Genomic DNA, 24,992 nt, shown 5'->3' with positions numbered 1-24,992 from the left:
TTAGGGCTTCCACAGCAATCTCTGCTTTTGAATCAGAAACATACAGAAAATTAGGAAGTCACAATATTGGTACACCTCTCATGCCCATTTCGCAACACAAGCACAACTACAGAAGACATACAAAAGATGACAAAGAAACATAGAATGGATTTCAAAACTGGAGAGTCACAACCAATGGAGGAGGGGGGGGAATTAGCTTTAATTCTTGATTGTCCCCTGATTTTTGGGATTCTCTTCATTTCCTTGGCGTGATTATACAAAGACTGACACTCGGACTGTCATTTTCATCCACCAATCAAAGCAGTGACCCAAAACGAGCAGCTGGGCAATTCTAGCAGCTACCTCAACTGCTAGGTTTGACACAAGCCTTGAACATTGGTTTAATAGCGGTTGCATAATAAGACTCAAAAGGCCAAGTTCTCTTACTGCCCGATACATCTTTATTTCCACACGGATGAGGGTGGAAGGCAACTGAGCACTACCTGAGTGTGACTAGTACCGCCACTAACAAGCCGGTTATCATGCAGTAAAGGAAAGAGAAAAAAACCCAACACCTGGCGTACAAATACGCAGACGCCCAGTGGATAGGTGGATCCACAGAGAGAGATACCTTTCCTTTCCCTTCCCCAATAGGCAATCGTTGATGGGTGTGCCAGGAACGGGATATAGGGGGGAGGAGAAGAAAAGGGGTGGGAAGTGGTTGCTGCAGCCAGGCTGAGTGATGGTTAGGCGGTTAATCATGGTGGCTGAGGAAACATCGGGTCACTTCTCCCCCTTCCGCCTCCCGCGCAATAAAGAAGGTGGGCAGCGCGGAGAAGGCACTTGTCATGTCACCGCCACGAGCACAAGGGGGGCCGCGGACCCCACACCGCACGCACGGACTCACTGGCGGCGACTCAGGTGGGTGCCGAGCAGAGCATCCCTCTCCCTCCGCGCCCCGCGGGAGGGGCCGGGCACGGCGCTACCGCGGCCCCCGCCGCCTCCTCCCCCGCTCTGCTCGGTCGCGCACACGCACGCCCTGCCCGTCTCCCACTGCCCGCGGGACTCACTTGCCGATCACCTCGCAGAGCTCGTACACGTCCTCGAACAGCACGTCGTCGTCGGCCATGGTCCGGGCGGGGGGGGGATCAGCCCGAGAGGCGGCGGCGGCGCCGGCGAAGGGGGGAGGGCGGGCGGGCGGGCCGCGGGCACGATCCCCGCCGCGCGGCGCGCTCCTCTGCCGCTCAGCGCCAACCGCCACCACCACGGTAAATCCCAACCGCTACAACGGCTCCCACCGCCGCCGCCACCTTCCTCGGGCGCCGCCGCCGCCCGCCCGGCGGCTCCCACGGCCGCGCCGGGACTCCCGGCGCCTCCTCCTGCGGGCCGCGGCCGCCGCCGCTCCCCGCGCGTGTCACACACTCCGCGACCCCACCTTCCTCCTCCTCCTCGTCCTCCCCCCACCCCCCTCCCGCCCCCTCCCTCCCTCCCCCTCTCAGCCGGCTACTCCCCAGCGGCGGCGGGCGGGCGAGCGGGCAGCTCTGGCTAGCGGGGCGGCGCGAGGTCCATGGAGGGGACCGGCACCACACGGCGAGGAGGGAAGAGGGGCCGGCAGCAGGCGGCAGCGCCGTCTCGCTCCCTCGCCGGGCGGGCGGCCGCGCGCTCCCGGCCGGGCGGGCGGGGGGGGGGGGCGCGCGCGCGCGCCCGGAGGGATCGAGGGAGGGAGGGAGGGAGAGAGAAGGATAATAGTGGGAGGGGGAGGGGCGGGGAGTTGCCGGCGCGGCGGTTGATTACGCTCCGAGGCGCGAGGCGCAGAAGCAGCAGCAGCGGCGGCGGCCGCGATAGGCGCTTGCTTTACTGGAGGGCGGGCGGGCGGGCGCGCGCGCGCTCCCAAACACCGTCACGCAAAGCCGCCGCCGCGGCGCGCGCGCACCCTCCACAGGCAGGCCGAGCAGGCGCGGCACGCACGCATGCACGCACGCGGGGGGCTGCGCTCGTTTCCGCTCGCTTTTCTCCCCACCCCCACGCCAGCCCCGCCAGAGTCGTGCGCGGGGCCACGCCTACTGGCCGTTGGGGGCGGCCCGATGTGCGCAGGCGCGGGCTCCGATGACATCATACCGCGGGGAGGGCGGCGCGGCGCGGCGCGGCGCGGCGGGTGGTTGTCAGTGCCCGCTGGTGCGGTGCGGGGGTGGGGGGAGGGGAGTGAGCAGCCCGTCGGAGGCGGGGCGAGCGGCGGCGGCGGCGGGCAGAGGAGAGGAGAGGAGAGGAGGCGAGTGGGCGGGCGGGGTTCAGGTATTAACCTTTCTTATCTTTTAAGCCGCCCCCTCCCCCGTCGTCAGTGTGGGGGGAGGGGGTATCGCCGCCGCCGCCTCTTCCTCCAGCTCGCAGCGAGCCAACGACTGCGCGCGCGGCGCCGGTGGCGGGTGGTGCCGCGCGCGCAGCCGTTGGCCCCGTCGCTGCGTCGCTGGCGCCTCACGCACCGCTCTGCGCGCAGCCGCCGGAGGGAAGGCAAGGGCCTGGAGCTGGCGGGCGCCTCATGTGTAGGCAGGTGCGGGAAGAGAGGAGCGTTTCCCCACTTGCCGTGGGTCGTTAATGCTGTTATTTATGGAAAAGGTGAGGCGTTTCAGCTGCACGCGTGTTCGGTAGGGACAGGCGTCCTTTTTAGTTTTCACGGACTTGGTTGTAGAAATAAAGAACAGTTACGCAGAACGTTTCTAGAGCTTTGTCCAGGTGGAGTGTGTTTTTTTTTTTTCCTACCAGTCTATTAGTTTCAGGAGGATGTAGATATTTTCTGTAGCATAATTTGTTTCCCCTTCGTTATTAGGAAAACAGCCACCTTCTTACTAGTCCTCAAAGTAGTGAATTAAAAGAACTTTTTAAAGAGTGTCCCTAGATGTACTTTTTCTCCTTTGGGCAGATATGTCGTGGCTTTTTTTTTTAATCTTCTCTGAATAACCCTTTAAAAAGAATGACTAGACATTCAGTTAATTGTAAACATAACTTACTTGATACATTCTGTTCTGTTACTTTTGACCCATTAAATGAAATTCTGTACAAAAGATAGACTAAGTTGTTTAGCTGTGCTTTTCCAATGTTTGAATTAGATGGCTTGCAGAAAAAAGCAAAGCTCTTGAAGGAATTATCCAGGAAGTGTTTTGCAGTTTATGGAAATATTTATTTTTGCTGAAGTACTTTAGCACACATGCAACTTCTTAAAACTCATTAACACAAAGGGAAATTATGCATTTGTTTCCCCTGCACAGGAGAAAGCCTGTCAAAGCAAAATTATCCGATGAGATGCTTTAAAGATTAGCTTTAAAATGCAGAACAAAGGACACTTTGGCAAGAACACCTCCTTCCTTTCTCCAGACAAATTCAAAAGACAAATCAAGAGAATCTGTGGAAATAATAGCACGTATCTCCTGCACGGTGGTAGCCTATGCGGTGAGAGACATTCCCGTGAGACTATGCTCTAAGCCATACAAACCTTTATAAAAAATATTAAACATCATCTGCTATTTAGAATGCAAACAGAAAGCCAATAGTTAGATTGTCTACTCCCTGAATTTCACACTGCTAAACATGTAAGCAACTGTCTTTCACTTTTCTGAAGCCAGCACAACCATGTAGTAGTACCCTCACAGTGTTAAACTCAAGAAGTTGCAGAATATGGATGAGCATTCATTTATATTTTGAACAGAAATTGTCATCTGATTATCTGCAGGGCCATTATTAGAAGCTGGCAAGAATAATTGATACAAGAACACTCAAAGAAGAAAAATGCATATTGAAATAGCAGATCCATTCCACAGCTGAGGCAGATGCTTTTTCTGTTCTAGCAGCACCACTTCACAGAGGTCTCACCTTCTGAATGCCGAGCACCAAGAGGTACGCGAGGCTACGTCACCTGCGTTTGACAGACAAAGCCAAACGCTAAGAGTACTAAGCATAGTGCTTATGTGGGGAGCTTCAGGGCAAATTGTTATAACAGAACAAACCCTTTAAGAACCTTGGAGGGCAGCTGGCTCCATCGTGAGATGGCGGAACACGTAAACATGGTTTCCTAATGGAACAAGGTCTCAGCGCAGAGAGAGTCAGAGTCATCGTCCTGGGAAGGTAGTTTCTGGGAGCACACTTAATACAAATGGACTTTCCCTATGATAGGCGATTCGTTCCCTAGAGTCTAGCCTGCTTGAAGGGTCCTACTACCTTTGAGGAAGGAGGATGATGGCTTCTTTTTTACCTAATGGCCTAATTGTTTCTTTGCGGAACAAAATTAAGACACTCTTATTAGAGTGGCTGTGGCATTCATTGCTTGGGCTTGCAAGAAGCAAGACAAAAGTATCAAAGGCTGCAAATATATCAGATCTCCTCGTTTAACAGGAGGAAGACCAAAGCGGGTGCTAACTTTTGACTTGGGTGAAAAGAAAGAATTTGTCTGAAGCAGGATCTAGGATTTATATGCAGATCTGTATTATCAAAAGTTGCTACAAAAATAGCAGAATCAGTAAGGGTATCACTAAGTCAGAAGTTACTACGATTGATGAGAACTATGCGATAATCTGTATCTATGCTAATCTTAGATTCAAATTGATTGGGCTCACGAAAATAAGAGTGTCAGTTTGTCAACTTTGTCAGCAGCAAACTCCCAACAATAAGTATGATCATCCAGGCAATATACATGCAGGTATGTTTGTGATCATGAATTTCATCCCCAAGTTTGAAAGTGGTCATTCCCTTGCCCTTTCACAGGCAGGTGTTAATAATCTTCACCCGAATATCCAATATATCTCCTTGATAGATTTCAAGAGCCACAAGAGACATGGGTTTGATTTAAAAGCTTAAGGTTGAATTCTGAAATACACACATCTGAAATCTCATAAAAAAAGTATATAACAAAATTCTATTTGAAATACAAGCAGAAAAAAACTTTACGCTTGAGACCTGGAATGATTTGCTTAAAAGGATGATGAAAACAGTTCAGCGCATCAGCCATTGCAGGACTGGGAGAGGGATGTACTCACTTCTTCATAGGGAACACAGAAGAACGAGAACACTGACTATTGAAAGAAAAGATATGCTTTATCATCCCTGATTGCCTTCCCCAACCCGCTGCAGGCATTTGCGCTGTTTGTCAGTCAGATTCTGAGCTGCCAGTTTACAGTGTTATATTTTTAGGCAAACCACTATTGTTTAATTCAAAATTTCATGTTAAAGTCGTAAGAAATAGCTAAGTGTGGGTTTGGGCACTAGAAAATCTATTTCATAAAACTTTATGGGGTTTCCAAATTTTTTCTGGCTGTGGCCTTCTTACGGTGTGCCTGTATGTCTGTGAGCCTATATGGCTCACTACTGGTGAGCCACAAAGCAACAATAAGTTGTTCAAAGGTTGTTTATAGAACCATAATTATGAGTAACATTTGATCAGCCTTTATAGTGTTTTCATTTAAAAGCATGCTGTAAAAGGTACATGGTGATTAACATGAAATTCTAGGAGCTGACAGTAGTCTGTAATCCAAAAACTGTAGGAAGCACCAAATTTGATAACCGAGATGCTAAGCATAGTAGTGCTCCTGGTACTTTGATCTGTAACCTGTGTATTTGATCCACTCCCATTATGAGGTTTCAGAATGATATTGACACTAAAGATGAGTGATTAGTGTTAGTGATTCATAAGACAATTTTAGAGGCCTACCACATTTCTGACAAACTTTACCATATTGTTTATGAGTGCAAATTCTATGACCTGACAATTCATAATTTGGGCAACAGAAATGTGTTTAAGTTGCAATGAAAAGAGGTGATAGTTGGATCACGACATATACATTTTCAGTCCTTGTCAAAAATGTCTGTATCAGGAAGATCCTAAAAAGCCATCAACCAACTCTGAATAAGTCTGGATAACTCCTCACAGAAGTATGTAATTAAGTCAGCTTGGAAAGCGAATGTATGGCAGAGCAGTCTGCAACAGCTGAACTCAAAGGTAATGCATTGAACAAGCAGTTCCACACCAGAAATAAGAAGGCCTCCTTTCCCGTGAATGTGTATCTTACAGGTAAATGGTATGTGTGTCTAGAAAAATCTCTCTCTAACTGCATTTTCTCCTTACTGGAGCTTTTCAAGCTCCTCTGCAATGTGAGTTCTCCATTGTTTAATGAAAGGTGAACTTCCACTGCCACCCGTACTCAGTGAAGACAGTAATGAGGTCTCTGTCTTCTCTGCCGTTCCCTATATTCAAAAGACAGTTGAAGCTTATCTCTGGGATTTGTACCTTGTCTCCATCAAACTCCATTGACATTGGCCCACAGGTTCAAAAGTTCTTGGGAAAGGAGAGATACAGACGTGCAAGTATATGTGAACATGGCAAAGGATAAGCGTCTTTTCCTCAGGCAACCAGCTAAGAACTGTCTTTTTTTGTTTTGGACAAAGAATTCTTTTTCAGTGACCTTCAAACAGGGTGACTTCATCACCTTCACCATACTAAACTAGCTACCCAGCTAGAGAATGCTAAGTCAAGTAATCAGCCAGATCTTGGCTGAGGAAGGAGAAGGGAAAAAGTCTGGTTCCTCGTCTGTGATTAGACCGTAGTCGTAATAAACCACTAATGACAGTAACACTACTGAGGACAGTAAACCAAAACTTAGTGAATGTGCCTTGCCTGAACTCCCCATGTCTTCCTGCAGCTTAGATTCAGATTTTTGTAAAAGATGTTGGTGGCTTTTGGTTGTTGTGATCTGATACACCCAGAAAGCTCACAGTTACCTTTCAAAATCAGCTTCCAAAGGTGAAACGGTCCCATATAGGAATAACTAGCAACATAGACAGGAAAACTTAAAAATTGCCTAAGCCCTCACTTAATAGAGTTTCTTTGTTAGCTATTCATTTTTTCCCTTTCTTGTATGCTGTGTACCTGTGAACAATCTGATTCAATTACTGGAGAGTTTAAGGACACACACTTATTTCTCCTCTCCCCAGTTGCAGCTTTTCCTCATTGTCAGGTATGGATTAAGTAATATGAATTGTAGTGGAAATCTCCATGTGATCCTTTAATTGACTTAAAAACAAAGTAAAAAGCTCTTACAAGATGTACAGGGAATAAAAATAGGCAATAAAAACAGGCAATAAAAACAAGTCAAAATTCAGGCCCTCTCTTCAGTATTATCCTGAACATAGATTTGCTACCGTATGCTACAGTCATGCACCTATACACAGAAAAATAGTTTAAAATCACTTCATAAGGAAGACCTCCAAATGCCAAATACAGCATTAAAATAAAAAAAATATATGTTTTCTCCCGTATCTTCCTTTTCTTCTCTCTTGCATTTGTCACTCCCTCACTATCTTTGGCAGAACATAGTAGCTAGGAACTCCGGAAGGACCTCGCAAAACAATGTGTGGGGAAAAAGGGGCAGAGGAACTTTGATGTAGATAAATGGAAGGGAATACTGCATCTAGAGCAAAACTAAATTCATGCCATCTGTATCTGATGCTGAACTTGGAACAGGCAGTTACAGCTCTGGAAGGAGCACTCAGAGTCACCTCTGACAGTTTACTGAAGCCATGGCCTCAGGTGCAGTGGCAGCCGAAAAGTCAATAAAATATTGGGCGTCATCTGGAGAGGCGTGAAAACAGGTGAGTATGTCATATGTCTCCGTTTAAAACTCTGGTACACCCTCAGCTGAAGGACTGGGACAGTTCAGGCCTCCTCCATGTCCAGAAGGACGTAACAGAATTTGAAAAGGAACAGAGAAGGACAACAAAAGTGTCCTGGGGATGGACCACTTCCCTCAACAGGAGAGGTCAAAAGACTAGGATTTACCAGTTTGCAAAGAGATCACTGAAGGGGGATACAACTGAGATTTACAAAGTCATGAAGGTAGTAGATAAGGTGAGTGTAAAACTGTTAATTGCCAAATCCTGCAATACTAGAAGCAAGGGGCACTCGCTGGAACTAGTAGGAAGGCAGTTTAAAGCAGATACATGGGAGTACTTTTTTTTTTTTTTAAATATACATACACACTGGGTAGTGAACTTTTGGGAACATGCTGCCACAGGAGACTGTAGAGACCAATAGTATCATCAGGTTCAAAAAGGGATTAGGCCAATTCAGGAATGACACATCATTACAAACAAATACTAGAAGTAATAGGCAGGGATATGCCCTGGAACATCTCTAATACGACAAGTGCGGATGCTGGGGAAGTAGGAGGGGAAGTGACTGCAGATAGTGGCTAGGCTCTCGTGATCTTCCTAAATAGTATCTCCTACTATCACTGCTCTGTTTTCATTTTTAAAGGTGTAAAGACAGTCCTCCGCTACCACAAAGTATGCGGTCAACTTCTCCACGTTCAGGGAAATCATAAGAGCCAGCACACCTGAAATGCAAACCGTGAGCCTTATCTCAGGAAGACCACGTTAGTGAGCCTAGCGTCTACCCTATTGGGTAAGTAGGGCTAGGCTGACTTATGAAGACATTTCTTATATTCTCAGCCTTTTGGTTCTATCCTGTGCTTCATTTTTCACTCCCAAGGTGCTTCATCCTCTTCCTTGTTACCCAGCTTTTTTCCTTTCCTCCCAATTTTCTCAGCCTATGTTCTTTTTATATCGTGTAGAGCTTCAGAGAAGAGACAAAACTCTGCTCTGCCTCCCCACTTATATCTGTATTTACTTCCTGCTTATTTCTCCCTCTTATGATTTCTCTTTCTGAAATGTTTTGCTGACATTGTATGATTATTCATACCCAAACTTAGACGTTCTTTTATCCTTCAAGAACAAAACCACCTGCAGTTGAAGGAGTTAGTATCGACTTCCCGATGTGGACCTTCTCAAAGTTACCATTGAGTTACAGTTCTTAGATTGTTTGGAGCAGACCTCTGCAATTCAGCAGAGAGAAAGTCCTGGAGGGCAAAGATGTGTGCTTTCCATGTCCCATGAAATTCTATTCAGGTTAGATGGAGGGAGAAACTGGTAGAGTGAAATCCTTTTTTTCCACAGAATGTTATGTTGGCAGCAAAATTCCGGCAGCCTGCCACGATAACGAAACATAAGCATTCTCATCCTAAGCAAAGTCTACTGCAAACAATATTGTGCTGGGAACCTAAAGTAGATAGGCTGTAGCTAAAAAGCTGTAGTGAAAGTTTAGACACAGCACAGACAAAAACAAACCACACTAAGTTTCCTCTGTAATACCTCACTCTAAATCTTGCGCATAGAATCTATTTGATCTCTTCTTTTGCAGGCTCAAGAGCTTGCTTATTTTAAATAAATTTGAGCTATACTTCCCTGGTCATTACCTGTGTGCTCCATGTGGTCTGAATCTCATTAGAGATTTTTAAGAGTGGGTTGGGACTTTCTGATTTAAGGGAAAAGAATACTTCCACAAAGGCAAAATATTTTTTCCTTAGGAAAAGGTATTTGGGTGCTGTATGCGAGGCTGTTTTCAGGATTGCTGCCCTATTTGTGCTAAGTGTAGGAAGGTCAATAGAGACTGTGACAGAAGAGGGGAAGAAGCGGAAGGATGATCTTGATGTTAAGACGGGAGAATGCCATACAGGTCAACCAATTGTTGTTTACCTTATGGTAAAGTGTTGCACTGGGGAAGCTTTGCCCATTGTTTATACATTAGTGCAATATGCTCAGTTTCAGGTTCTTTTGGTTGTCAGTGCTCATCTGGAAACATGACTTTGCCCTTAGTTTTCTCAGACCTCCAGATGTACAACAATACCAACCATATCTCTCTGCTCCTTCACCAGTGTAGGTTCCCTATTTTATCATAGGAGCAGAGGAAAAACAAGGATCATAGACATATATTAATACATTTTAAAGAACTGCAGTTACAATGAATACCTATTCTTACATCAGTATATCTTTTATGGGTGGTGGCTCCCAATCAGAAGCTCTGTATGATGCAGGTGATGTCCTTAGCATAAGTAGTACAACAGCATCTGACAACTGAATTCTAAAAAATTATGCTTTTATTGTCAATTAAGGAGGACAAGTCTTTAGTAGTAATTATGGGAGGAGAAGAGCCAAAAGGAACACTTTTTGATGAATTCTAAGGAATTTCTGCCTCAATCACTCAAGGGCTGGGCTGCTCTGGAGGTATGGTTCCTTCAGAAGGAACACATGAAAATCAGGGCTCTGATGATGAAGGAAGGGGGATGTATTTTGATATCTCTGGCTTTCCCAAACTACGGCACAGAAGTCTGTCTTGCCTGTCACTCAGCGTGTGAACTGGTTGCTTACGGTGCAATGTTTTTAGGCTAATTCAAGCCATCACTGTTGCTGATCCAAAACTGCTGTAACAGGCAGCAGTTCAAGAACTGAGAAGCAGCTCTGAGGCTAGTGCAGAACACGAAAACACACTGGTGTCCTCACCATGCTGTACCTATTTGTCAGTCAGATCCCACAGACTCCCTTAATTTAGGGGTTCTCTTTGAAGAGGAATTACAAATGTCATGTTGTCCATTATGTGCTCCAGGCCCACAGGTTTTGGGTGTGCCTGTGCTAAGGTGTTACTACCTTGCTTAGAGGACAGCTCTTAGATAGGAGGTTTGAGTTCAGTCATAATAACTGATGCTCTCAGATCAGAACAACCACCACAAAAAACAAGTATGTTTTCTTGTTCCAGAAGAAGCCAGATGCTATCTAAAACCCCCCAAACTTATCGTTGATATCTAATAATTAACAGATAAGTGCTTATTTGCAGCAATTGGCAAAACAATGGGTAAATCATGCCACGAGTGGAAAAGCCCTGACTCATAGTCATAGGCCTGATGGTGGTTGTGTTGCCCCTCCTTTCATGCCTTTGATTGGAAGTAAGATGATAGTCACAGAGCAGACGTGGCCCAAAGTGTCTGACCAGAAGCATATCAACTCAAGAATATGAAGATCACACAAACCAGCAATGGAATATACATAGCTAAACACTCCATTACTGCCTCTGCTATAGCTACAGACAGTGCTCAGTAGTCAGGTAGACCAAGATTTTCGCAAGTGGTGATTAACTTGGTTTTCTCATCCTTGGAATTTCTAATTTTATCACTTCATGATACCTACTGTATAGAGGTCTACATCTAAGCTTGTTATTCTGGACTTCCTTTAGAGCCAGTGGTCAGAAACAGACATTTCTAGGGCATAATTCATGTCACTCCAACATGGACATGTAAAACAGGGCAAGAGGAATTGCACTTTAAAGTGTCACTTTCCCTCCGTAGAGTGAAAAAGGTACTTAGGATAACTAGCTTAAATGTAGGCTTCTCTATTGTTGATGTCTGAAAACATGAATCCTGCCTCAAGTGCTACCTATAGGGTATGGATTTTTGGCACTTCTGGCACCAAAGTTGAATGTTTGGCTGGACTGAGAAAAAGAAGGTTTTATATACTTGCTCTGGACTTGCTGGGAGGCAGTGATTAGCTTCAGAAAAATTCCAAGTTTTCCCTTCTGAAAGATAAGGAGAAGTCACCTTTAATCTTTCAGGGTGCATACTTCAAAATTTTCCATTAAGAAGGTAATGGGTGCCCTAAAAGAAAAGGAGAAAATGAATAGCTTTTAAAAAAGTAATGGGAGAAGTAAAAGTCCCTCCCATATGTTGAGCGTGAAGCAAGGCCCTAGGGACTGGGCTGTTCTGTGACCAGCGGGCACCAAGGAGTTTGATAGGGATCTGCCTTACTCAGTGTGAGCTCTTAACAAGAGCATTGCACTCTGCAAGCTTCTATTTAACAACTGGTTAAAACCAGAACCTCTTAAAGACATGGTTCCCAACAGCTTCCTTCTGCATCCTGAAATTAAACATTAGCATAATAAGGAAGTTCAGGTACTAACTTAATCTAACTTAATGAACAAACACATGTTCAATTAATCTCTGAGGTACTCTGCGCTGATTCATGGAATTGGAAATCTCTCCCAGAGTATCAATACTCTCACTGTCAGATGGCAGCAAATCTGTTAGTTCTAGTTGTGCCATGTGTGGAAACTGATTCATCTCAACCTACTGCAGCAGTTGGCTGTCAGATTTTCTCAGGTAAAACGGCGGGGTTGGTACCCTTCCTTTGGAAAAGGTGTCACTTATTTTTCTGTATATGTCCACCTGATGTATCAACTTTATCTGACCACAGAGTAGTTCTTGTGACGTTATTGCCATCCACAGTCATTGCTTTTCATTGTAGATATTCTCACAATTCTTTTTGCAAAATGGTGACAGTTCCCAGCACCCTGGATCATGTTTTCCTTTTACCTTCCCTCCTCCCGTCTATTTTCCCATACATCTACTGGTTGCCATGACTTTGACATGAATTTCTAATAGGGCAAGTTTTCTTGTTTTCAGTTTTCTGTTGAAAAATGTCAGTAGGTGACAAGTCATGTTACATCAGTACCACTCTGTTATTTAACGGTGCTAAGTATGGATCAGAATTGACATCCATTTCTGTATTCTCTTTAACACGTTTTTTGCCAGCCTTGGGAGTCTGGGGATGATGGAGGTTGAGGTTATGTGACTAAACCCATATTTCAGGGCAAACCAGTTAAACCTAAACCTAATAAATGTTAGACAGTACTACATCAAGTATACCAGGCCTAGCATATCAAATCAAATTTGGGATGTCATCTTTCTAAGCTGTTATGTTTTCTAGCAACACTGTCTCAGGAAAATGAGACTAGCCTGTAAATATGTAGCAAGGAGTAAGGGAGTGCTCACTGTATATTTTCCTTTTCCAGACAGGACATACTAGTTTGTTTCTCTTTTGCACTGGGAACAAATAATTCCTCTGCCATTTCCTGTGCCATGTGACAAGTCTTACCACTTCCTTAATGTTCGTTTAAGATCAGGATGAAGCTCTAGTCTTCTCTAGTCCTTCAGAAGGATTTTTTAATCCTTCTGTCCATTTTTTCATTTTTCAATAATATCTTAAGAATGAGTGCTGTAGTTTCTTTAAGCATACGTCTGGTGCTAAGAACTTCCCCCAACTCTAAACGGATAAAGTTATCAGTAAGGGCAGTATCATGTGCTGGCCACAGTATGTAAATAGTTTTAATTACATTTCGTAGGAGGTTTCTGGAGAGAGCAGCTATGACAATCAAAGTCTGTATTTTGTTTTTGGTGTTGATTTGTATCTGTAAAATCCCTGTAAAATCTACTTCTGTAAAATTCCAGTAAAATCTAACTCTGGACTTTGAACCGTCGTCCTATTGTTAAATGTTCTGGAGAACGTGCCTATAATCAACAAAGCTCTTCTAGGTTTACAATTGAGTTGCAAATCCTGTAGCTGAAAATCTGTAGCTGAAAAACCCTCTTTAGTCTGAAGTGTTGTTTCCCAGGTCCCTGTTGCTTACAGTCGGTTTCAGTGAGAACTGAGCTTGCAGAAGTTAGAACATGAACCTTTCTAACTGCTTTTTAAGCACGCACACTGGCATTTTTTTACTGCCTGCAACAGGCAAGCTGCTGCCTTGCTGTTGTGGCCATCCCGTTCATCCTTGTGCCACTGCCCTTCCTGGAGCCAGTGGTAGACAACTTAGTTCTGTGATTACTTCTATAGGCCATTAGGATTAAGGCCTCTTTAACTCCTTCAGTTTCTTAGAAGCTGTTTCACTAGCCTTAACCCTAGTTTCTCGAATGCTTTATCAAATCCATTTGTTTGTAGACTGGCGCTCTTAGAAAGCTTATTCTGGCAGCTAGATCAGGTGCATATTTGCCTACATCATTCCTCTTTCCAAGGAATACTTACTCCTTTTCTTGTCTGTCAGGCTAGGTATACTAATGATAACATCAACCTCCCTTGTGTGATCATTTCCTAAACCGTTCTAGAAAATGAGCTGGATTAATGAAGACTTATTATTTGGACTGCTGAAGCTACCCAACTCATTTTGACTGAACATGTGAGCTTTTGCCAGGCCTGCTAGAACTAGAATAGATGTCTATTGCTTCCTAAGCATCTAGCTTGTCCCAGTTGGAAGATTATATGCCTAAGTTTAAAACTTCATAAACTAAAGCTGCTATGGCTACATTTCTGATTGTGTGCTTATATGCTGAGCTAGTTTTGTATGACAGCATGTAGCTCTGCATAGGGTAATTCACTTTGCTGACAGATCACTCATTTAAAATTGGCTTAGATATTTGCACTTTCCATTGCAGTCTTCAGTGCAGTTATACCCTTAGTTCATTTTATTTTTGGTACCAGGCCTTGCTCCATAGGCACGCAGAACCTAGGAGTTTGAATGAAATCTGATTCATTCACTGTGTGATTTCTCACTGACCACCATGGCTTAACTTGGCTCTCCATACCAGCTGCTGGCTTGTTTCAGAACCTCTGAAAGTTACAGTTCTCCCCAATGAACAACCTTTCGGCTGATATTGTCAGCTAAAAGCAGTTGCAGTGCAGAAAATGGTCTCGGATTTTGTACTCTGTATCTGTGCATTGCACTCATAACTACCACTGATCTCTGAATCAAGTTCCTTAATGCTAAAAATACTGAAGGAAATAATTTGTTGTGGGTAGGCACGAAACACTGACAATTTAATTGTAATAAAAAATGGAATTCAGCACTCATGGGGATTCCATCTTAAATGTGAAAATGTAACAGGTCTCAGCAGAGAAATTGTACCCTTGTTCTACTAGAATTACAGTGAAAGACGAAAGTTAAGATTTTCAAAAGAACACCTCCTTCTCATTTTCCTTTAGGTTTAACCTCTCACTTCAAATAATAGAAGGCTAGTAACATCCTCTGCTCTGTTTCTTAAAGGTTATGATGCATATTTGTCTGATTTTTCATTTCATCTTTTCCTCTTTATGCTTTGATTTTTTTCATGTCACACAAATGACACAGTAGCCCTAAATATAGCATAAGATTGCTCGTGAGACTCTTTCTTAAATTAATCTTATGGAAAGAATTGATTAAACATAGTTCTTGACTAAAAATTAAATCTTCTCTTTATCTCTTTGTTTGACTCAAGGTCAATTATAAGCACCTTTGTCATTCTTCTACAAAGAGGCAAAATGTTTCAGAAAACATTTATGAGAGGGAGAAATAGCAAGTTAATCCCCGGTCCCCACATAATCTTAAACCCCTGGCGTTCAATCCTGCAGTACACTGAAAGATCGTATGTATAATCTGTTCCCTAGAGTTGGGTTTACACTCATATGTCAGATTAAGCATGTATTTACATACCTGAAACCTTTGCTTTGTCTATTTAACTGAATCGGCCTTCTGTTTGGTGATATCAAATTCAAATACTCTCTGAAAACATGCCTGGCTGTTTTGCAGCCGTTGTAGCACAAAGACCTCTCTCCAACAGGGAGATAATGTAGGAGAGATACTAGCCAAAGAATCCCCTACCAAATTCAGCAGCTAGCCTGCACTGGGTGGTTATTTCTTTGCTTCTTCCTCTTGCTGCAGAATCCCAGACCTCAGAACGGATCTGCGGGCCATGCGACTGGACAGATAGCATGAAGAAAATACAACTCCATAACCCAATGCTGTGTGCTTTTACCTTCCTCTTCTTACTATACTTATGGAAGAGATGCAAAGTGAAAAGTGACCCAGAGGGGATCTTCTTTTACAATATAAAAGATTGTTGTCGGGGATTCAGCATGAATGGTCATCTTCAATCTTTAATGCAGCTCCTTGAGATAAGGAAAAATAGTGTCCTACACAGATGTAGCACAAGATTGAAATAATATTTTATGATTCAAGCCCCAGCAAGTAGAAAAGAAGGGAGAAACTTTGCCTTCAAGTCTATCATTTAGATGGTGCTTTGGCAGACAGAAAGACTCAAGAGTTCTGCTGAAATAAAGAAAAAAGAAGTATGTGGAACATGGAAATGAAGACCATCCTACATTGTAGGAGGACCCATTGGCATTGGCTAGTGTTGTTACAATGTATTTATTTAAATAAGTATTTAAATATATATGTATTCAAATAATAACAGTTTTACATTTCTAAAGTGCTCTCTTTCAATCCATTTGCATTTTGGTCTTGCATCATTTTGAATGGAACTCAATGGCTCCACTAATTTTGATGTCAGCTACTAATGTTTTAAATGAAGTTACCATAAAGCTACTAACAAGCATAATTTACCCAACAGGATTACTACTCTGAACTCTGCTACAAACTAGTGACAAATAAACAAGTTCAAAATTCAAATGGTGTAATTTATCCCTGGCTTTCTGCAGTTAGGATCCTGTGCAATATTATATGAAGCTGAAATCCAATACAGTGTTAAAATGGCAATACTATAACAAATTACCCAGATTCTCTAAATATATTATGTATGTTAAGACCTTGAAACTAATATCTGCGGCATACCAGTGCCTTAATACTAGGACTGCACAGTTCTGGCTTTGAGAAAGAAGATATGCATTCCACAAAAAATGTTTATATCTATGTTTACATTGGCCATTAGGTCAGGAAACAATGAAAGCTGTTGAGATAGAAACCAGAAGAGCGGGAGCTATAAAACATATGTTCAGCAGGAAGATTTGGATTGTCATGAAAATTCCTTCTGCCCCAGCATTAGAATAGTTAAACTTGAACCGAAACGTTTGGCAACTGTGCCCTGCTTGGAAATATTTATAGAAGGCTAATACTTAGCAGGTGGTAAAATTTTCCTTCCAAGGATCTCAAAGCATTTTATAAAACATTAATAATCAAGCTTCATAAAAATTCGTATGTAGCTTTTCCAGATGTATCTGCACCCATGCCTAAACAGCTCGAAGCCCTACTTTCTAGCCTTGCAGAACAAGCCTGTGCTCAGTACCCGAGGAGCGTTTTCTGTCCGGTGCAGTATGGAGATACCTGGAAAGCTGGCGGGGTATTTGGAGGCATACAGAGGAGCAGGGCATCCTGCTTGCTGTGGGCTTATGTACTCAGACTTCTAATATTCTGGATGAGACATCTAACAACCCCCCAGAAATCTACACTGAGACAAACACAGAGACTGATCAGATCTGTTCCTGTGACATCATTAAGTATCATCTGCATTTGAGAAAGGAGGGAGATGCAGAAAGATTGGAAAACTTACTTAAGGTTACACTGCCAGTAACTGATAGAGCTGGAGCAAGAATCCAATGCTGACTCTGAGTTGCCTGCTTGCATCATTAGGCTGTCTTCTCTTCCAGGGAAATACAGTGCAAAAGCAAAATGAGACACTGCAAAGGTGTTAACTGAACAGATTGTAAGTGCTCTGGATGATCTTGTGATTACAGCCCTTGTGAGCTTTCTTTCACTACTTGGTAAATTGGATTAAACAGTTATGAATAGGTACAAGACACCTAAGTGGACATACTATGGTAGAGATAAGCCTTTTTCCATCAAAGAAAATGTAACATTTTCCACACAGGTGAATCAAAATTATTTGGATTCTGAAAATTTTCTTTGTAGGAACCTGTGAAGAAAGCTAATTGTTTTGGAGGAAGAGAAAGTATTGTCATAGATTAGAAACACAGTGAGACAAATAAAGAAATATCAGAAGTGGTGGTTGATTTTAACTGGGCAGAGATCAGTAGGGTGATGGCCTGAGGCTGAGTACCAGTACTCAGTGATTAATATAATTCACAATCTGTAAAGAAATGAGCAGTGAAGTGGCACCATTTGCAATTCGACAGAATCGTTTGGGATAATTAAAATGAGAGGAGACTAAAGAGCTCCACTGAGATAACTAAAGTAGATCACGGAGCAGTATAACAACAGATGAAAATTAGAGTGGGTACCACATTTTGGAAGAACTGCTCATGCAGATATCAGAGCTCAAAGGTAATTGCAACTAGTAAAAAGTTTTGAGTGAAAACTTCAGTGCAAAGCTAGGAGTGGCATGGAAAATAGCATGGATTTATATGCTAAATAAATCTGTGGTATGCTTGTCTAGAATATTTCGGTTCTGGTTATCCTATGAAACAGAATGAACGGCAAAAAAGGAAGAATTAGAAACAACTGGAAAGAATGGCATAGAAGAATTTCCATATAAACTTGAAATTAGCACTATCTAGAAAAGAAGTAAATGAAGAATTGCACATTAAAAGAAGAATTGCACATAAAAAAAGAAAAAAAATAGTAGAGGGAAGGTGTTTCATGTGCTTGTATTTGTGCTTACAATACAAGAGCAAAGAGACATTCAGTCAATAACTAAATGTACCTGATAGTATTTAAGTAAAGACAACAGCAGGTAATGGGTAGCAATGGGATGCAATACTACACTGTAACCCTGAGGCCAGGAGTAGAACCGGATGGAGGAAGTAATAAGATGTATGTATCTCCTATTAGAACATGCTGTGGTACATATAGAATTGAAGAGGGAAGATAGAAAAAGTCATCATAATTCGAGGATTTAAAAACAAACATTAAACTAAGCAAATGGGCTGGCTATTTCATCTTTGCACAAAGAAGAGGATTCTTTCTTCCTCATTGGAAGTGTCTGAGACTGTCAATAGCTGCTGATATGATATTAGATTAGATGGTATCATCTATTTACACATTTGGAAGTCAAAGGTGCTAATTAGAGGAATCAAGATCATGGGCATATGAACAATAGAGGGAAAAAACAGCAGATTGGGTCACTTTCATATTTTGGACTATCAGATGCTTCATTTTGTTTAATCAGGATATTTATTTGTTACAAGGGTACATAAGACTGAACATAATAATTAACTTTAGGCAATATGTTTATCCTTAGATTCAGTTATTTCAGTATATAATGAGCACTTTTATAGTTATTCTCAGGCTAATCTGCAGGAGAGAGAAAATGTGTGAGCGTGGAGGAGTTCCTTTCTCAGCGTTGAAGAGTGTATGACCTGTGCAACCCAGCCATCTGCCCATCTTTTAGCCCAAGATAAATCTGCCCTGGTAAAGTACTTCAAAACAGAGAGGAAAGACCTATGGCCAGTTTATTAATAAGCAGAAATCTTCATTTGTCATATAAACATCGGAATGAAATGGTTTTGCTGTTGCACCTCAACCCTACCTCTTTCTATTTGAACAAGCCAGAGGTCAGAAATATTTCCATTTAAAAATAAACAGTTAATTACAAATTGACAGGTTATTCCGCAGAAACAGAGATACTCCCGTCTCAATCTTCAATTTCTTTTGTTTGCATCTACTTTAATGACTAGCTTTTCCATCCTGGCCAAAAAAAAAAGAAAAAAGAAAAAAAGCCCAAGATCTGTTGAAGATCACATTCTACTACTTTTGTACTGCTGATTTTATGTCTTCTCCATTTCCCTAATCATGTGTATGTCCGCAGACCAAGAAGGCTCAGTGCTGTGTCTTGTCAACTGATGTTATATTTTGATGGGCTCAATGCAATGTGATATAAAGGATGTAAATATCCTGCAAGACAACTTTCACTTTTTGATGTAATTGGAGTGGATGCAGAAGTTGTGCAGTACAGTGCAGAAGAGAGAAAGTTACATGTTTTAATTTGAATAGAGTATATACTCCCTTCAGAAAGAGATTCCCATGTAGTGGGTGCTGGGCATGTAAAATACATAACTAGTGGCCAGAAACTAAGGACACTTGTGTGGTGATTGGAGTCCTGTTACTAATGTACAATGCAGCAGTCCCTCAGGTTGTACTATGATGTGGAAGTGGCTGCACTAGCGTGCAAGGTCTGAGCCCCCATCTACCGGTGGCTGCCTCTAGCTTGGAGTAACTAAGTGTAGATGACTACTGGTTTCCTAGTCTGATTGACTGTTATAGAAACCCTCCCCCCAACACCTCACCGTGTTATTTAAATACCGTATTAAAGGTAAGATTGCCTATTATTAAAAATAACATTGCCCCCGTGAAAGGGTTAGGCAGGGTTGGCAGTACGGACCCTTGGGGAGCTAAGCCAGTGGGCCCTTGTTGCATGCTAAAGACTTAGGTTTTTCTCATAATGAAGAAAGATATTGATTTTTATGTTTAAAACATAGCTGAACATAGATGATTTGAATAAGATGATTTAAAACATAGATGATTTAAATAGCTTACATTTAAGTAGCTTTCTGTAACTTTTCAGTCCATGTTTATATCCAGGACTTTCTTTTCCCCCGAAAAATAAACTACTGGTTCTTATCTTCTGCATCTAATAGGTAGTGCAAGGGAACCAGATCCCCACTTTTGCTGAGGATGTGCCAGCATTACGGCTTCGCAGATGAGAGCTCTTGGGCCTGGCCAAGTGCTGCACAATGGTAGCTCCCCGGTGACTCCTTTGCTGTAGTGCCAGGCTGATTATGCTCCATCTCCAAAGGCAGTGGAGTTTGCTCAAACTCCACCTGGGTGAAGAAAGTAAGACGTTAGGCAGAGGAGAAGGCATGAGCATGTTTCTGCTCAGCTGTTTGCTATTCTGAATTGTGAAGCTGTATTGGATAAGTGTACTTTATACCTGCTAAAAGCCCAGTTACCTATTTCCACAGCATCCATGGAGGCATAATTGTCATTTCACTCATCCTCAGGCATTATAACTTAGTTTAAAATGTCTTCATCCTCTGTTTCGTGTTATTGCTCTTGCTCTAGAGACCTGAGGTTGATTGGAAGTAACTTAATGAGATTCCTATTATAGGATGTTCACAGCCTAGCTCCTTAAATATGAAGGGATTCTAATTTGAGAGCTCAGTCTTCCATTATGTAAACAAGTCTCATATTAATACCTGTCTTTTCTTAGTTCTGTGTTTTAAAACCAATACTTACAGCCTTTCAGAGTTTGTTTTCAGATTTATAGTACTCCCAAGCTTTCTTTGTCCTATCTTTGGTCCAAATTTTCATAGCTTTATTCTTTACTTGCACCTATAAATGGGAACGCTTTTCTCTTAATCTCAGAGTTTATATTTCCCTATCTGTATCAATTCTGACCAAAGGCTCACCTTTCAACTTTAAGACCTTCTCTATTCAATATTGCCATATTATTCTGCATATCGCATTCTGATCTATGGCTCATTTCTTAATTTCTTCTGTGAATCAATTTCTTATCACTTTTTTCTCTGCCCAGTTTACCTTGCAGTTGATATGCAACTGACTCTCCTTGAGTGTCTGCCTTGTTACACTTGGCTCCAGCATCTGGGGAGGACAATTCAGGTTTCCAGAGCCTGCTCATTTCCCTTGAGTAAACCTTTCTAAGAATTATTACCCTTTTACCTCAGCCATTTCCACATGCTGATAGCAAGACTTTTGGCATTCTTTTATTTTTTTAAGCTATATCATTTATTTGCATAGTCTTAAAGTCTATGGATTTTAGCAGATGAGTCATTAAAAAGTCACAGAGTGAAAGCTGTGAGAGTAATATATACGATCTTGGCTATTAAAGGAGAGTGATTTCTAAACAGAAGAAATATTGTCGGTGGGACACTGCGTGGGGCCCTGCAAACATTCTAACATACAGCTTATGAGTTTTTTCAAGGTGGCAGCAGAGTGTGTGTAATTGCGTTTCTACCTACAGTCCAGCTTGTATTATTACAATTATTATTATTATTCTTGCATTATTGTCATATTATATTATTGTATGGTTCAGATCAGCTAGTTAGCAGTACCTGAGACAAATACTACAAACAAAAGATCGTAGCCCAAGATGATTAGATAGCCACAGGACATGAGGTTATAGCAGGAACTCTCTAGGGCCATGGTGTATTTGTTGTACCATTTGCCCTTTACCTCTCCTTCTCACAGGAGAGTTTCTAAGATGGTGCCGCAAAGTCTTTTTTATGACATTAGAAGATGAAGTTTACCTGCTCTGATTAAATCAGGTTCAGCAAGGAATGCAGCTGCTTTAACCATAGTCTTATAGACCAGAAGGAAGATCTCCCATTAGTCTGTCGGCGCAGACTTCAGACATTCTCCCAGAGATCCAGCCGACTTGATAGATTTGAAAGGCAGAGATTCAACAGTTTGTTGTGGGTAAGCAATCTGTTAGCTTGGCTCTAGTGATCTGAACTGATGGACACCACCAGCTTCCTCATATTCAAGCAACCTCAGGCCAAAAGTACTATTGGGACACTGTGGTTCTAATCTGAAACAAGCCTATAAAATCTGTGACAAGGGGGCTCCAGGTGGGCTGCCTCTGTCATTTCTATGTCAAATGTATTGGTTTGCCAGATGCCAGCTTAGGAAATATATCCTACAAGTTAAGAGTGTGTTTTCTGTAGCTTGTGAGTGATCAGCAGCAGGATTTTTAAATTTGAAATGCAGTTAATGGGTCTCATGGCGAATCATGAAGTCTGATGATTCATAAAGACACCCCAGGTTAGGCTCCCAGAGATGTATGCGGTACTTACAAGAGCAAAAACTTACATTCGTCTACAAAGATTTGGTGACTCAATCTATAAAGGGAGCAGACCAATTCAACTGAGAATTGCCATTACTAAAATAATTTCCTTCCATGACTGCATTCCGGTTTACTTTACTGAGAAATCCTGTTTACACAGAGATAAAACCATATCATTTAAAATTTGGTATCAGACTAGTTAATTTCACAATGAAAAAAGACAAAACTTGAAATATGCATAAAATAAGTTGTTTGTATCAATGCGCAATGGCAAAATACTGAAACCGACAAAGATATCCAAATAAAACCCCACGAGTGAAACTCAGTGCTTGAAAAGCCAATTGCTTTCTGATGAGCGTTAGAAAAATCTTGGTTTTTCCTCCAGCCCAGAATGCTGTCAAAATGATATTCATATATGTATGCTCTGTGGCTATTTGGTAGGAAGATTGCTGCAAGCCTTGCTTATCCAAATATTGTGATGTATGTGTTATGACATCATCTCAAAATCTTTAGCTGGCAGTAATGGAAGTTTGTAGAAAGTATGGAAGTTTGTGTTCATACTATTTTCTTTTTTCTGCTTTGTCTATTAAACGTGGGGATTTTCTTGTCTAACAGCCTCAGTGGTGATGTACATGTATGGTGTCACTGAAGATACCATGATGAATATCTCTAATGGACAGAGTGAGGGAGGTGCAAGTAATATTTATGATATCTCTATGATATCAGAAGCTTTGCAGGTTATCTCTTCACTATTAATATACCTCATATCCAAGAGTTAAATCAGAAGAGGCCAGTAAAGAAAAATGGCACAGGAGATGAAACAATGGAAAAGATATCACTCCCTACAAAAAAAGTAGCAGAACATCTAGTGAGGAAGAAAACGCATGCTTGACTTCATCCAGGCTAGGAATGTTTACTCTTCCCCAGGCTAACGCTTGAGATCAAAGCGAATGCTAAAACTCACAAATTCTGACCCCAGGAATAAGAACTAGATTGGCGGTAAATGGAAGCTGGTATCCACGCAGAGAGAGACACAGGGAGGGAGGCATACATACCGAGTGTAACAGTATGTTAATTCAGAGATGGGGAGAGGGTCGATCTCCTGGAGCTAATGGTCGAGAGATTAAGCCAGGGCAAGCAGATGTACGTCTAGGCCAGTCACTGTGTGTGTTCATTTTCCCGAATATCATGTATCTTTCAGGAAATTGAATTAACAATGCTGTGTTTCAAAATTGTTGCCCCTGTCTCATCTATACTGTGGCAGGATTGCAAAGGGAACTCTAACAGTGGCAAATTCACTTTAGGCTGACATTGGTAACTTGCCTGGGAATCTAGACTCCTTGTGGTGTGGTAGTTTGATTACATGGTTTCATCCAGACGTGGATGCAGGGAATCATACCTATCACCTAATGGTTCAGCCAAAAGAGACAGAAAAGGGTGCAGGGCTTTATTTCCTTATGTTACATGCCCATATGAAATGAAATCTCGTGTAAAAACATGTATTTAAAATACTGCAAATAGTTCAATAGTAGCTGAATCAGATTCTAAAACAATTGGTAGTTTATTTTGGAAAATAAAATTGCAATCTAGTCAAGAGACTTACTAAGTTACAGTTCATATTTAGATATAAAATTATTCAAAATTAAAACAATGCTCACTATTAGGGAAATAACAGCACTGCATCATTAGTTCTTATAAATGCAGCGCTATCTATTTGATTTATAAAAAACGTGTACTTAGTTTCCTATATTCCAACTAATAAGTATTTGAAACAAGAAGAGGAATATCTCAATGAGAATGCTTCTATTATAATAAAAAGTTATATTTTTTACTTTTGGAGTGTATAAAAAATGCCTGATTTTTTTTCGCTTTCACTATCAGCCTCCTTTCAGCACCGTAGTGTTGTTCAGGCCTTTGTGAACATGAGGTTGTCTGGATGTTATTTTTGCTAGGATGCGGAGAGGTCCATCAATCAGCCAGAAAGGGGAAATTTCCTCTCCAAAGATTCTTAGGACCCGAGTGTGGGAACTGTAATTTGTAGGTCACAGGTTTAGCCTGAAATAAAGAAATTCTAATAAAAGAATGCCTAAAACCTTTGTCTCTGTAAGGATTTTTATTTAAATAAATGGAGGCTTTACTCAGGTAAAGTCATCATGCATACAGTGACTGGCTTTGCTGTGTGGTTCCTTGTCATAGCTTAATCTCCCATCCTTATCGCGGGGAGATCTAGCTTACTGCAGTCTCTGAATTAACAGACCCAAACTGGCCTTTTCAGTGCATGTCTTTTATCTCTGAGAAAGAGATGAAGATGCTGACGGATTAGACCGTCTTTTCTTCCTATTTGACAATGTTTTTCTCGAGTAAGCCCATCATTCCCTCTGGAATAGCAACATAGGCTGCAGTGTTAATAGTTACTCGTGGTATACCTTTTGAAATTGTAGCCTGCTCTATAAAGATTACTATCATCATGAAAATGTTAGTTAGAAAATAGATCCAAATAATTTAGGCCAATTATTAACCACAGTTAACAAGTATGCAGGGCTGGGGAAACAGCAAGATTTAGTCTGCCCCCTGCACTCTCTTTGCTTTGTAGGCAAGGATACCACTACCTCCGTATTTTCCCCCAAACTGGCTGGTAGCTTTAGGCTTGGGGTATACGCTGTATCTTTTAAAGACACAGCAGTTGTTACCCTTAAATCTATTATCTCCTGAGCATCACTAGAGCATCACTAGAATTATCCTGGCAATTAGTACCCTTAGGTACCCTAATTGCTTTTAGGAGTTACAGGT

General features: G+C 42.0%; 1 protein-coding gene and 1 long non-coding RNA gene across 17 annotated transcripts in view; one reads left to right on the top strand and one right to left on the bottom strand.

Annotated features, from left to right (window-relative positions):
- The window catches only part of CASK (calcium/calmodulin dependent serine protein kinase), a 242,401-nt gene extending 241,228 nt beyond the window's left edge, over positions 1 to 1,173 (bottom strand). For all 11 annotated transcript variants that reach the window (XM_068916232.1, XM_068916242.1, XM_068916252.1 and 8 more), the window contains exon 1: positions 1,050 to 1,173. In XM_068916232.1, coding sequence (XP_068772333.1) covers positions 1,050 to 1,108 — 59 coding nt within the window. In that variant the 5' untranslated portion in view covers positions 1,109 to 1,173. The remainder of the gene's footprint in view (positions 1 to 1,049) is intronic.
- LOC138061869 (uncharacterized) lies at positions 1,170 to 16,293 on the top strand. Of its 6 annotated transcripts, none has more exons than XR_011135857.1 (3): positions 1,170 to 1,247; positions 3,704 to 8,422; positions 15,371 to 16,292. It is a non-coding gene; the product is annotated as an uncharacterized lncRNA (long non-coding RNA). The 6 variants fall into 6 exon arrangements; XR_011135849.1 differs by lacking the exon at positions 1,170 to 1,247 and adding an exon at positions 2,254 to 2,592 and having other exon boundaries at positions 3,243 to 8,422; positions 15,371 to 16,293; XR_011135851.1 differs by lacking the exon at positions 1,170 to 1,247 and adding an exon at positions 2,254 to 2,592.
- The last annotated feature ends 8,699 nt before the right edge of the window (positions 16,294 to 24,992 follow it).

The sequence above is a fragment of the Struthio camelus genome, chromosome 1 (assembly GCF_040807025.1).
Source record: "Struthio camelus isolate bStrCam1 chromosome 1, bStrCam1.hap1, whole genome shotgun sequence".
NCBI classification, from domain to species: domain Eukaryota; kingdom Metazoa; phylum Chordata; class Aves; order Struthioniformes; family Struthionidae; genus Struthio; species Struthio camelus.
This window is presented reverse-complemented; position numbering and strand designations above follow the sequence as displayed.